The sequence below is a fragment of the Somniosus microcephalus genome, chromosome 1 (assembly GCF_052327205.1).
Source record: "Somniosus microcephalus isolate GS21.2 chromosome 1, FLI_Smic_1.0, whole genome shotgun sequence".
Lineage (NCBI taxonomy): Eukaryota > Metazoa > Chordata > Chondrichthyes > Squaliformes > Somniosidae > Somniosus > Somniosus microcephalus.
This window is the reverse complement of record NC_140987.1, coordinates 143,337,956-143,353,069: the sequence shown is the minus strand read 5'-3', so window position 1 is coordinate 143,353,069 and position 15,114 is coordinate 143,337,956. Positions and strand designations below refer to the sequence as shown.

General features: G+C 44.5%; 1 protein-coding gene across 1 annotated transcript in view; it reads left to right on the top strand.

The window, feature by feature from the left end:
- Positions 1 to 15,114, top strand: part of tmc1 (transmembrane channel-like 1) — a 198,277-nt gene that overhangs the window by 32,447 nt on the left and 150,716 nt on the right. Inside the window, exon 4 of the mRNA XM_085964613.1 lies at positions 6,070 to 6,213. Coding sequence (XP_085820739.1) covers positions 6,070 to 6,213 — 144 coding nt within the window. The remainder of the gene's footprint in view (positions 1 to 6,069; positions 6,214 to 15,114) is intronic.

The following is a 15,114-nucleotide window of genomic DNA, read 5'->3' as shown; positions in this document are numbered from 1 at the left end:
CGATGGCTCTTCCCTTTAAGGGAGGGAAGGAGCCGCGGCAGTGCTGCACGGGACATTGTGCAGTGGTGCACAGCTACCGCTCCGCCTGCATCATTTAGCGCTCCACTTCCTTCCTGGAGCGCAAAACCCAATTTCGTGAAAGCTGGGAATCATTAGCGCCTGGCGCTAAGTTTCCCAGCTTTTAAAAGTTACCACCCCAAATGGGACGATAATGAATTTCTCCCCTTCTGTTTTCTATCCCTTAGCTAATTTTGTATCCATGCTGCTACTGCCCCTTTTACCCCATGGGCTTCAATTTTGCTAACAATTCTAGTATGTGGTACCTTATCAAATGCCCTTTGAAAGTCCATATACACAACATCAACTGCACTGCCCTCATCCACCCTCTCTGTTACCTCATCAAAAAACTCAATCAATTTAGTCAAACACGATTTGTCCTTAACAAATCTGTGCTGGCTCTCCTTTATTAGTCCATGCTTGTCCAATGGCTCTTAATTTTCTCCCGGATAGTTTCTAAAAGCTTCCCCACTACTGTTGGTAAACTGACAGGCCTGTAATTGCCAAGTTTATCCTTTTCCCCTTTTTTAAGCAATGGTGTAACATTTGCAATCCTCCAGTCCTTTGGCACCACCCCTGTGTATAAGGAGGATTGGAAGATTGTGGCCAGCACCGCCGCAATTTCTACCCTTACTTCCCTCAGCAACCGAGGATGCATCCCATCCAAACCGGGTGACTTATTCACTTTAATTACCGCCAGCCTGTTTAGCCCCTCCTCTTTATCTATTTTTATCTCATCCAGTATCCCAGCAACCTCCTCGTTTACCATAGTTTTGGCAAAGTCCTCTTCCTTGGTAAATACCGATGCAAAGTATTAATTTAGTACCTCAGCCATGCGTTTGCCTCCACCAATAGTTTTCCATTTTGGTCCCTAATCGGCCCCACTGCTCCTCTGACAACTCTTTTACTGTTAGTATGTCTATAAAAGACCTTTGGATTCCCCTTTACGTTAGCCGCCAATCTATTCCACTACTATCTCTTTGCCCCTCTTATTTCCTTTTTAACTTCTCCTCTGTACTTTATATACTCTGTCAGATTCTCCCTTGTATTATCAAGCTGACATCTATCAAGCTGTCATCTATCATACGCCATTTTTTCTGCTTCATCCTCTCTTTCCCCCTTGTAGGAATGTACCTAGACTGTACCCGAACCATCTCCTCTTTAAAAGGTTGCTCATTGCTCCATTATATTTTTCCCTGCCAGTCTTTGACTCCAATTTACCTGGGCCAGATCCCTCCACAATTCGCTGAAATTAGCCCTCCTCCAGTTAAGTATTTTTTTATTCTAGATTGCTCCTTGTCCTTTTCCATAACTAATCTAAACTTTACAATACTGTGTTCACCATTCCCAAGCTGCTCTCCAACTTTCTCCACTTGACCCACTTTATTCCCCACCAGATCCAGCAATGTCTCTTCCTCATTGGGCAGGAAACGTACTGATCAAGAAAATTCTTCTGAACACACCAGAAATTCCTCCCCTTCTTTGCCCTTAACACAGTCACTGCCCCATTCAATATTGGGGTAGTTAATCTCTCCCATTATCACTACTCTATAATTCTTGAAGCTCTCAGTAATTTCTTTGCAAATCTGCTCCTCTATCTCCTTCCCACTATTTGGTGGCCTATAAAATACACCAAGAAGTGTAATAACTCCCTTATTGTTTCTTAATTCCAACCAAATCTGTCTTTGATCCCTCAAGGACATTCTCTCTTTCGAGCACTGTAATATTTTCCTTAATCAAAACTGCTACCCTTTCTCCTTTTTTCCTTCCCTCTCTTTCCTGAAATCTTGTACCCAGGAATATTAAGCATCCAATCCTCCCCTTTTTTGAGCCAGATCTCAGTTATCGCTACTACATCATATTCCCACATGGCTATTTGTGCCTGCAACTCACCAACCTTATTAACTACACTTTGTGCATTTACACACATGGGGCAGGAATTTAACTCAGGAGTCGGGTTGGAGGCGGGACTACAAATTTCGAGGTTGTAGTCCCGCCTCCATCGAGATGCGGCCAATCCATGCGATTTTAACTTGATTGGCCTTGTTGGGCCTGCCCAGTGGGCTCAGCAGGCCAATTAAGGGCCACCCGGCAACAGGTGATGTCACAGACTGAAATTTCATCTGTCAAGACCTTTTGACAGATGAAATATCAGTGTTTCACAGCTGTTTGAAGCTGTCAAACACTGACATAAGAACATAAGAACATAAGAAATAGGAGCAGGAGTAGGCCAATCGGCCCCTCGAGCCTGCTCCGCCATTAACAAGATCATGGCTGATCTGATCCTAACCGCCAATCCACTATCACAGAACCATCTCCTGAATCTAACAGAATTAGACACACGAAATAGGAGCAGGATCAGGCTACATGGCCCCTGGGTCTGCTCCGCTACCCACAGGGCCATGACCATTCCGAACCTAGACTCATGTCCAAATTCCTGCCCGCTCCCCGTAACCCTTAATTCCCTTTACGTCTAGGAAACTGTCTATTTCTGTTTTAAATTTATGTAATGATGTAGCTTCTACAGCTTTTTGGGGCAGCATATTCCATGGACCTACCACCCTCTGAGTGAAGTAGTTCCTCCTCATCTCAGTTTTGAAAGAGCAGCCCCTTATTCTAAGGCTATGCCCCCTAGTTCTAGTTTCACCCATCATCGGGAACATCTTCCCCGCATCCACCCGATCCAACACCTTCACAATCTTATATGTTTCAATAAGATCGCCTCTCATTCTTCTGAACTCCAATGAGTAGAGTCCCAATCTACTCAACCTCTCCTCATATGTCCATCCCCTCATCCCCGGGATTAACCGAGTGAACCTTCTTTGTACTGACTCGAGAGCAAGTATGTCCTTTCTTAAGTATGGACACCAAAACTGTACGCAGTATTCCAGGTGCGGTCTCACCAATACCTTGTACAACTGAAGCAATACCTCCCTATTTTTATATTCTATCCCCCTAGCAATGAAAGCCAACATTCCATTGGCCTTCTTAATCACTTGCTGCACCTGCATACTAACCTTTTGAGTTTTGTGCACCAGGACCCCCAGATCACTTTGTACTTCAGTACTTTCCAGTTTCTTGCCATTAAGATAATAACTTGCTCTACGATTTTTCCTGCCAAAGTGCATAACCTCACACTTTCCAGTATTGTATTCCATCTGCCAAATCTCTGCCCACTTACTTAGCCTGTCTATGTCCCCTTGCAGGTTTTTTATGTCCTCCTCACTCACTACTTTCCCTCCCATCTTAGTATCATCTGCAAACTTTGATATGTTACACTCGGTCCCCTCCTCCAGATCGTTAATATAGATTGTAAAGAGTTGGGGACCCAGCACTGACCCCTGCGGAACACCACTAGTTACTGATTGCCAGTCTGAGAATGAACCATTTATCCCAACTCTCTGCCTTCTGTTAGATAGCCAATCCTCTATCCATGCCAGAATATTACCCTCAATCCCGTGATTTTTTATCTTAAGCAATAATCTTTTGTGTGGCACCTTGTCAAATGCCTTTTGGAAGTCTAAATACACTACGTCCACTGGTTCCCCTTTATCCACCCTATATGTTACTTCCTCAAAGAACTCCAGCAAATTTGTCAAACATGACTTCCCCTTCATAAAACCATGCTGACTTTGTCCTATTAAATTATGATTACCCAAATGTCCTGTTACTGTCTCCTTAATAATGGACTCCAAAATTTTACCTACCACAGATGTTAGGCTAACCGGTCTATAGTTTCCAGCCTTCTGTCTACTGCCCTTTTTAAATAAGGGTGTTACATTAGCAGTTTTCCAGTCTGCCGGGACCTTTGCCGAGTCCAGGGAGTTTTGGAAAATTATTACCAATGCATCCACAATCCCTACCGCCACTTCGCTCAAGACCCTAGGATGTAAGCCATCAGGTCCAGGTGATTTATCCGCCTTGAGTCCCATTATTTTACCGAGTACCACTTCCTTAGTGATTTTGATTGTGTTTAGCTCCTCCCCCCTTTAGCCCCCTGTTTGTCCAGTGTTGGGATATTCTTAGTGTCTTCTACTGTAAAGACTGATATAAAATATTCATTCAGTGTTTTTGCCATCTCCATATTTCCCACCATTAATTTCCCGGTCTCATCCTCTAAGGGACCAACATTTACTTTAGCCACCCTTTTTCTTTTTATATAACTATAGAAACTCTTACTATCTGTTTTTATATTTGTTGCTAATTTACTTTCATAATCTATCTTCCCTTTCTTAATCAATCTTTTTGTTATTTTTTGCTGTCTTTTAAAGTTTTCCCAATCCTCTATCCTCCCACTAGATTTGGCTACCTTATATGCCCTTGTTTTTAGTCGAATACTATCCTTAATTTCTTTACTTAGCCACGGATGGCTGTCTTTTCTTTTACACCCTTTTCTTCTCAGTGGAATATATATTTTTGGAAGTTGTAAAATAACTCCTTAAATGTACACCACTGATCATGTATCGTCTTACCCTTTAATCTATTTTCCCAATCCACTCTACTCAATTCCGCTCTCATACCTTCATCGTCTCCTTTATTCAAGCTTAGCACGCTTGTTTGAGATCCAACCTTCTCACCCTCTAATTGAATATGGTATATGACAGTCTTACTTCTAACCTGAGTCATTCTCCACAGACTCAGTTAGAAATCCCTCCTGCACAGAAAGCTGCAGGCTGTCACTTTTGACAGTTCGCAGCCATTCTGCTTTCTGTGCCGATGAGATGAGGGACTCCTGGGACCTAAAGGAAGGAATGCTGAAAAGGTAAGAAAAGGTAATTTACACTTCTTTAATCACTTTAGACACACCAAACACACTTACCTTTGCACTCATGCACACATCACTCACCTGAACACCGACATCTCGACCCCTCCAAGTCCTTCAACCCAACGGCCTGCCTCCTCTAACTTGCCGTGGTTTGGAGCCATCGGGAATCCCACACTTCAACCTTCAAAATAGGGATTAGGCTAAAAACTGCCTGTTAACTACCTATTAACAGCCAGTTAATTGGTACTAATCCCTTCCCGCCTTGGGTAGGCGGGTCCCAGTGCGGGGCGGGTACCTGCCTCCTTTGAAATGGGCATGGAGGCGGGTTTGTGTGCGGGATGGGGTCGGGACCCCTGATTTCGGGATTTTAACCCCCCGCACGCCTCCAATCCCGACTCCACGGCACAATGAAAATCCTGCCCGTGCACTCCAAACCTAACCTAGACCTCTTTGTATTTTCTATGATCCCACCTAATTCTGTATTATTTCTAACTCTAACTGTCTCTCCCAGTCCCCTATGCACCTTGTTTCTACTTTTTAATATTACTTCCTGGTGCCCAACCCCCTGGCCAATTAGTTTAAACCCACCGCCATAGCACAAATTAACTTGCTCATGAGGATAGTGGTCCCAGCTCTGTTCAGGTGCAACCTGTCCATCTTGAACAGGTCCCTCCTGCCACAGAACTGGTCCCATTGTCCCAGGAATCTGAAGCCCTCCCTCCTGCACCATGACTCTAGCCATGCATTAGCCTGCCATATCTTCCTAGTTTACTCTCACTAGCCCCCTAAGACTAAGAAATAAGACAAGTCTAATCAAGATTAGGTGATGCCAAGCTTGGACTTTAAAAGCTAGTAAATTGTAGGAAGAAAGGAAGACTGAGGATGTAAGGAGGTCAGCACGAGTTAGAGCATGAGATGGTGTGATAAGTCTTAATTTCAATTTAGTGAGAATGCAGAGAGGAGGAAGAGTGGTAGAATGGCATATTTGCAGTCTGAAAGAACAACAGAGGTAAGTTCAGCTGACCATCCATACTTGTATTATAAAAATAAAAAGGGTTTAAAAATAAATAAAGGTTGTGATGGCAAGAGAGACTAGTAAGATACTGATTAGAGTTAAATAAGAATATGTTTCTGAATAGGTGAGTACAAATCCTGCTCATTATCTCTTCCGTAAATTCACTTTGGAGAGAGTTGCCTTCATAACAGCAAGCTACTGTGCTGGTAAATATTTTTCTTTTGGTTTCTAGCTCAGAAGAAGAATCTGAAGAAGAAGAAATCATTACAGAAGAAGATATGGCCAAGCTGAAGGATGAAGTGGAAGAAAAGAAGAAACTAATTGCAACTTTACGAAACAAATCCTCGCCCATGAAGCAGAAATTACAATTACTGAAGTAAGTGCATCTGTTTTATAAGTTATAACAGTTCATGGTAACTTTAAAAAATGTGACCAAAAAACTTTTTTTAAATGAGTAACTAACACTGTAAAAACATTGGGATTGGTTTTAACCTAGAGCGGTTTTCAGGTAGGTGTAGGGTGGGTGAATACACAAGGTACTCACTGTAGTTTTAGGCCTGGGGTATTTTAAATACCAGGCCTCATTTAAATGCCACAGGTCCACTTTCCACTTATTTCGGGTGGGAAGAGGGTGCAGAGCAATCTTCTGGCAGGTGAAGATCGGGCAGTCCCTGGCCACTTGCTAACTTCCAGGTAAATGATGGGAAGGCGGTTTTCAGGAGGATCTCATGGGAGGGAAGAGGGCAGAGAGTCTGGCAGAGAGTAAGGCCGCCACTAACCAAAAGGTGCTCTCCTGTCCTCAGACCAGCTGCAGGTCTGCTACCGCCTAGCAGTAAAACTGCAGCGGTTTCCAGCTCAGGCCCCAGTTAAAATTGCATCAGGGTCCCATTGATGTAATGGCACCCCGATTTCATAGACTTATGATGGTCCTGCCTAGCTACCCACAAAGCCCTTCAGATTAACATGCAAATGGTCGGAAATGGTCGAGATCTGAGTGGGTAAGTAACTTGTTTGTTTTAACTGGACACCTGCCTAGTTTGTGGGTATGATTAAAATAGACTCCATGGTTTAATTTGTAATTAAACATTAGCTTTATATTGTGGTTCTGTTTTTTTTTAATTAGTTAAATTGGTGAACTCGAAAATACTTTAAAAGATTTGAATGGGGCAATTCACTTAGATTTATTAGTTTCGAGGCTCCATAGACAAACAAAACCGCAACATAAGGATAATTTTAACCAAGTGGGCTACAGAAGCCTCAGGTAGCAATTTGATCAGAATTTTTAAAACTGAATCTAATTTTTATTATTACTGCAAAATGTGTGCATAACAATTAAGCAAGAACTCTTAATGCTAAACGCACCACGAGGTGGTTTAATCATTGAGTATAACATTACAGTATTTTGCTGAGTCTCTATTCTGGCTGCACTCAATGAGTTGGTGGAGTGTGTGACTGCTTGTTGTATTACATGTGCTGAGTGTAACAATCAATTTAAGTAAACGTAGGAGCTGAAAGTAAGATGGTTCTTTTTAGAACCAGGCTTTAAACGTAACTCACTCACTTTTGAAGGTCAATACTTCTGATTCCTACTGTCTGCTTTTCTCCCCTCCTCTCCAGAAGCTGTTAGCTCATGGTGGAGCAGATCAGCTGACCACTGTGTATGCATTCTTTATGTGCGAGCCTAGACAGTGACTACTGCAAGCTATTGACTGTGGGGAGCATCATAGTTAATCAAATTGTGCATGGCAGCCTTGAGGAAGAGTTCATAGAGTGTATTAGGGATGGGTTCCTTGAGCAGTATGTAACTGAACCAACCAGGGGGCAGGCAATCTTAGATCTGGTCCTGTGTAATGAGACAGGATTAATAAAAAATGTCCTAGTAAAGGATCCCCTTGGAATGAGTGACCATAATATGGTTGAATTCCAAATTCAGTTTGAGGATGAGAGAGTTGGATCTCAAACCAGCATAGGAGACTATGAAGGTATGAGAGTAGAATTGACTAAAGTGGACTGGGAAAACAGATTAAAGTGTAAGACGGTACAAGAGCAGTGGTCTACATTCAAGGAGATATTTCACATCTTTCAAGATAAATATATTCCACTGAGGAAAAAGGGGAATAAAAGAAAAGACAGCCATCCGTGGCTTAGTAAAGTAATAAAGGATAGTATCCGACTGAAAACAGAGGGTCAGAGGGATCTGGGTGTGCAGGTACACAGATCCCTGAAGGCGGCGGAACAGGTGGATAAGGTGGTAAAAAAGGCATATGGGATACTTGCCTTCATTAGCCGAGGCATTGAATATAAGAGCAAGGAGGTTATGATGGAGCTGTATAAAACACTGGTTAGGCCACAGCTGGAATACTGTGTGCAGTTCTGGTCGCCACACTACAGGAAAGATGTGATCGCGTTAGAGAGGGTGCAGAGGAGGTTCACCAGGATGTTACCAGGGCTGGAGCGCTTCAGCTATGAAGAGAGACTGGGCAGATTGGGTTTGTTTTCCTTGGAGCAGAGGAGGCTGAGGGGGGACATGATTGAGGTGTACAAAATTGTGAGGGGCATAGATAGGATGGATGCTGAGGAGCTTTTCCCCTTAGTAGAGGGGTCAATAACTAGGGGGCATAGATTCATGGTAAAGGGCGGGAGGTTTAGAGGGGATTTGAGAAAGAACTTTTTCACCCAGAGGGTGGTTGGAGTCTGGAACTCACTGCCTGAAAGGGTTGTGGAGGCAGAAACCCTCACAACATTTAAGAAGCATTTGGATGAGCATTTGAAATGCCATAGCATACAAGGCTACGGGCCAAATGCTGGAATATGGGATTAGATTAGACAGGGCTTGATGGCCGGCATGGACACGATGGGCCGAAGGGCCTCTATCCGTGCTGTATTACTCTATGACTCTATGACTCTATGACTCTAAGGGCATATAAAGTAGCCAAATCTAGCGGGAGGATAGAAGATTGGGAAGCATTTAAAAGCCAGCAAACAATAACTAAAAGATTAATTAAGAAAGGGAAGATAGATTATGAAAGTAAACTAGCAAAAAATATAAAAACAGATAGCAAGAGTTTCTACAGCTATATAAAAAGAAAAAGGGTGGCTAAAGTGAATGTTGGTCCCTTAGAGGATGGGACCGGGAAACTAGTGGTGGGGAACATGGAGATGGCAAAGACGCTGAACAAATATTTTGTATCAGTCTTTACAGTAGAGGACACTAAAAATATCCCAACACTGGACGTTTGGGGGGGAGGAGCTAAACACAATTAAAATCACTAAGGAGATGGTACTCAGTAAAATAATGGGACTTAAGGCGGATAAATCCCCCGGACCTGATGGCCTACATCCTAGGGTCTTGAGAGAAGTGGCGGTAGGGATTGTGGATGCATTGGTGATTATTTTCCAGAACTCCCTGGACTCAGGAAAGGTCCTGGCAGATTGGAAAACTGCTAATGTAACACCCTTATTTAAGAATGGAAGTAGACAAAAAGCTGGAAACTATAGACCAGTTAGCCTAACATCTGTGGTTGGCAAAATGTTGGAGTCCATTATTAAGGAAACAGTAACAGAGCATTTGGATAAACATAATTTAATAGGACAGAGTCAGCATGGTTTTATGAAGGGGAAGTCATGTTTGACAAATTTGCTCGAATTCTTTGAGGATGTAACATAAAGGGTGGATAAAGGGGAGCCAGTGGATGTAGTGTATTTGGACTTCCAAAAGGCATTTGACAAGGTTCCACACAAAAGATTACTGATCAAGATAAAAAATCACGGGATTGGGGGTAATATACTGGCATGGGTGGAAGATTGGCTATCTAACAGAAAACAAAGAGTTGGGATAAATGGTTCATTCTCGGGCTGGCAATCAGTAACTAGTGGTGTTCCGCAGGGGTCAGTGCTGGGACCCCAACTCTTTACAATCTATATTAACGATTTGGAGGAAGGGACCGAGTGCAACATATCCAAGTTTGCTGATGATACAAAGATGGGAGGGAAAGCAGTGAGTCAGGAGGACATAAAAAACCTGCAAAAGGACATAGACAGGCTAAGTGAGTGGGCAGAGATTTGGCAGATGCAATATAATATTGGAAAGTGTGAGGTTATGCACTTTGGCAGAAAAAATCAAAGAGCAAGTTATTATCTAAATGGAGAGAAACTGTAAAGTGCTACAGTACAAAGGGATCTGGGGGTCCTGGTGCATGAAACACAAAAAGTTAGTATGCAGGTGCAGCAGGTGATCAGGAAGGCCAATGGAATCTTGGCTTTTATTGCGAGGGGGATGGAGTATAAAATCAGGGAAGTCTTGCTGCAGTTATACAGGGTATTGGTGAGGCCACACCTGGAATACTGCGTGCAGTTTTGGTTTCCATATTTAAGAAAATATATACTTGCTCTCGAGGCGGTTCAGAGAAGGTTCACTCGGTTGATTCTGGAGATGAGGGGGTTGACGTATGAGGAAAGGTTGAGTAGGTTGGGACTCTACTCATTGGAGTTCAGAAGAATGAGAGGCGATCTTATCGAAACATATAAGATTGTGAGGGGGCTTGATCGGGTGGATGCAGTGAGGATGTTGCCACTGATGGGTGAGACTAGAACTAGGGGCATAATCTAAGAATAAGGGGCTGCCCTTTCAAAACTGAGATGATGAGAAACTTCTTCACTCGGAGGGTAGTAAATCTATGGAATTTGCTACCCCAGAGAGCTGCGGAAGCTGCAACATTAAATAAATTTAAAATGGAGATAGACAGTATCCTAGCAGATAAGGGAATTAGGGGTTACAGGGAGAGGGCAGGGAAGTGGACGTGAGTCTAGATTCGGATCAGCCATGATCCTATTGAATGGCGGAGCAGGCCCGAGGGGCCGTATGGCCTACTCCTGCTCCTACTTCTTATGTTCTTATGTTCTTATGTTCTTATGATTCCATCCCAATCCATTGTAAATTTCCTATCAGAGGTCACTAGATAGAAAGCAGGAGTGGGAATCCTGGCTGATTTCCTAATTTCTAAATTCAGCACTGAGCAAGGATCAAACCAAATACCATCCTGGTTCAAATGCCTCTGTCTCACACTGGGAATTGCACATATCAACTAAGCAAATCTGCAATATAATGTGGACATCACACTTTGTTAACTTTTGAACCTTTTTAATTATATGATTATAACATTAATCAAACTGAAAGAGTTATATTTTGCAAAGGCTAATCTATGGTTTCTGTAAACAAGTATTTCAAGATGGCTAACTGCATTACCTGGTGTAGATCCAAGCTGAAAAGTTTGTATGTGTGGACATTGGGACAGTACAGGATTGGCTGTGACACCCTCCATGATAAAATAGCCTGACAACATTCAGAGATGAATTTTCCTCTTTGTGGCGGTATCGTGGTGAGGTAGGACTTCTGCCGCTGTCCTGACATCACCGTGACCCGGACGCGTTTTCCTGGGTTGAGGCTGTTTATTTATGCACAACAGGCACCCAGCGGGATCCCAGCCACCAAGAGGATGGCTGCTGCTGCTGCCATTGTAAAATCCCAGCAGTTCCGCAGTGGGACTGCTGCTGCAACACCAGATGTACTGGCCGGCCAGTTAAAGGGAGCGGATGAGCCCCTGAAGATTACAAGTATTTTGTTCAGCCTTGGCCAAGACCAAAGCTTAAAAATGTAAGGCACGAGGCTGAAATAGAGGGAAAGGAGGTTTCTACCAGGTTTCTACCAGGCCCTACCCCTGCATTAAAAGAATTTTGTGGCCAGCCCGGGCCTACCACCACTTTTCTCCAGGTGGTCTCAGAGAGCAGTGGTAAGAGGGGTAGACGGCAGCAAAATCGACCAGGAATGGGGAAGGGGCAGGCGGCAGTGGTCTTGATGGGGTGGGGGGAAAGAAATGGACTTTGAGTGGGGAACATGATATAGATACATAGATACATAGAAGATAGGAGCAGGAGTAGGCCATTCGGCCCTTCGTGCCTGCTCCGCCATTTAATGAGATCATGGCTGATCCTTTAATTCAGTATCCCGTCCCCGCCTTCTCTCCGTAACCCTTAACCCCTTTTGCCCGTAGAAATATATCTAATTCCCTCTTAAATATATTTAATGAGCTGGCGTACACTGCCCTCTGTGGCAATGAGTTCCACAGGTTCACCACTCTCTGAGTGAAGAAATTCCCCCTCATCTCTGTCCTAAATGGTTTAGCCCTTATCCTTAAATTATGTCCTCTAGTTCTGTTCTCACCCGCCAAGGGAAACATTCCTTCTGCATCCAGTCTGTCTAGACCTGTCAGAATTTTATACACTTCTATGAGGTCCCCTCTCAATCTTCTAAACTCCAGTGTGTACATCCCTAAACTACATAGTCTCTCCTCATAGGTCATTCCCGCCATTCCTGGTATCAGCCTGGTGAATCGCCGCTGCACCCCCTCCATGGCAAGAACATCCTTCCTCAGATGAGGCGACCAAAACTGTACACAGTACTCGAGGTGTGGTCTCACCAGTGCCCTGTACAGCTGCAGCAAGGTATCCCTGTTCCTGTATTCTAACCCTTTTGCTATGAAGGCCAGCATACCGTTTGCCTTCTTGACCGCCTGTTGCACCTGCATGCTCGCCTTCAGTGACTGGTGTACAAGAACACCCAGGTCTCTCTGTACTTCCCCCTCTCCCAATCTATTGCCATTTAAATAATAATTTGCCCTCCCGTTCCTGCACCCAAGGTGGATAACTTCGCACTTGTCCACATTATAGTGCATCTGCCATTTATCCGCCCAATCGCCCAGTCTGTCCAAATCGCTCTGGAGCTTCCTGGTCTCTTCCTCTGAGCCCACCCCACCTCCTAGTTTAGTGTCGTCTGCAAATTTGGAAATGCTGCATCCGACTCCCTGATCCAGGTCATTAATGTAAATTGTGAACAGCTGGGGGCCCAGGACAGATCCCTGTGGTACCCCACTTGTTACTGCCTGCCATTCAGAAAATGAGCCGTTTATTCCAACTCTCTGTTTTCTATCTGACAGCCAGTTCCCTATCCACGCCAAAACTTTCCCCTTTATCCCATGAGCCTCAATTTTCCATGCTAATCTTTTATGTGGGACCTTATCGAAGGCCTTTTGGAAGTCCAGGTACACCACATCTACTGGCTCTCCCCCATCTATTCTACCAGTTACTCCCTCAAAAAATTCCAATAGATTAGTCAAGCACGATTTACCCTTTGTAAATCCATGTTGACTCTGTCCTATCCTGTCCCCATTTGCTAAGTGCTCCGCTATTTCATCCTTAATGATGGACTCCAGCATTTTGCCCACAACTGATGTAAGGCTTACAGGTCTGTAATTACCTGCTTTTTCCCTACCCCCCTTTTTGAATAGTGGGGTAACGTGAATATGAGGCCTTACTCCCAATTTTGCTTACTTTTCCACTGCTATCCTGTCCAAAAAAGCCTCATGACTCCAAAATCTGTCTGAGTAAACACTAAGGCCGCAATTTCGCCTACCGAGATGGGTCTGGGGAAGCCGGGGTCAGTGGCGGGGTGCGACCCTGCTGCTGGCTCCACCCCACTCTGTGAAAAGAAGTTTACATTGATTGGGCTTGTTAAGCCCGCTCAGCGCGTTTGCCAGCCAATTGAAGGAAGCGGGTCTGATGATGACGCGTCATCAGCCGGTTTCCTTAAAGGGAACATGTGAAAATTCTTTTTGACAGTTCGGCTGTCAGTGTTTTACAGCATTGAGTTGCTGCAAGCGCTGACAATCACTGCACAGAGATGCATGGCTGCACCCAGGCTCTCCCATGACTCCCTCTATATGCTTATGGAGGGAGTCACAGCACGCAAGGAAATTCTCTTCCCTTCCGATGGGCAGAAGGGACCTCCCCAGGAGATCCATGCAGCCTGGTTGCACATTGCACAGGAGGACACAAGTAGGGATGTCGTCAGGAGGACCAGGCTGCAGTAGTGCAGACCTTTCAATGATCTCAGTAGATCAGTAGATCACGAAACGTTACTGCAAAGCCACACTCAACCTCATCCTGCTGTGCCACTCATCACATCCCCATCATTCTGCCTTCCCTACCCTACTCCTGTACATCCTTACTCACACCAACTTACCTTGCGCCTCCACCCATCCCTCTCTATCTACATTATTACATCCCCATCTCACTAGCCACCCCTCACACTCACCCTCATCCTAGTCCAATCATACCAACTAACAGCACACAAGGGTAGGCACTTGGATGTTTTAGCCAATGTTCATGTGAAGTTTCTGTTAATGTGCTGTCAAACATTGAAATCTTTATTTTCCACACTTTACGTTCTTGGACAGATTTGTGTGCACCTTTGGAAGTGGCTTAGTGAGTTGCAGTGAATAGTGAGACATAACGGTACCCCCCGCAATGGCGATGAGTGTGAAAGGAATGGCTTGGGGCATTGTAGGGATGCTTTATGGTGTTGGTGTGGGGTGGTGCCAGCCTGGCGCATCATATGGCAGCCAGGGTGTACAGCGTCAAGTGAAGTAAATTTGGCCATGGTGGGGCCATCCCTGGCCACCCGGGCAGCAATGTGGTCGGGTGCTGATGTCCTGTGTCCTGTGCAGCACTAGCTGATTGCGGAGAAGGTTGGTGTTGTTGGTGGTGCTGCTGGTGTGCCTGGTGATGTTGGTGTTGGGGCTGATCATGGTGGGATTCTGAGGACCAAGGTGAGATTTTTTCAATTGCACCAATGCTGATGGAATAGATGGCAGGTGAGCGTGAGATGAAGCAATCTGTCAATGGTGAGAGAGGTTGTTCCAATGTGGTGACACTGGATAGAGAGTTAGCTCCAAACACTTGCAAGCTGCATAAAGCTCAATATGCCTTCCAAGTACAGTAAGTAACAGCTTCTAACCTTGGAAAGTGAAGACCTATGAAATGGAAGCTTTTATAGACCATTTGTAGCTGTCAAGTAAAGAAATCATCACATGCTGACACAACACCCGACCTCCTTACCTGACGTGATCCCCGAGCAGCGGGGAAGCCATTGGCGAACTCTAAAAATCTAAAGGTAAGCATAAAATACTAGTTAATTGCCTCTTAACAATCTCTGTAATGATGTAAATTGCCTCCCCCTCCGCTTGGTGTTGGGTCTATTCAGCGATGAAAGACCCGACATCTGGGAGACTATCGTGGAGGCGGGTTGACAGTGGGTTCCCTAACCGCTGTCAAAAAAAAAGTTCCCAGCCAACCCACCTCCAAACGCCCCTGCTGACCCCCTGAAAAATTCCCCCCTAAGGGCATGAAATTCAGATGGGGAAGGGTTGTTAAGTGTGGGAGT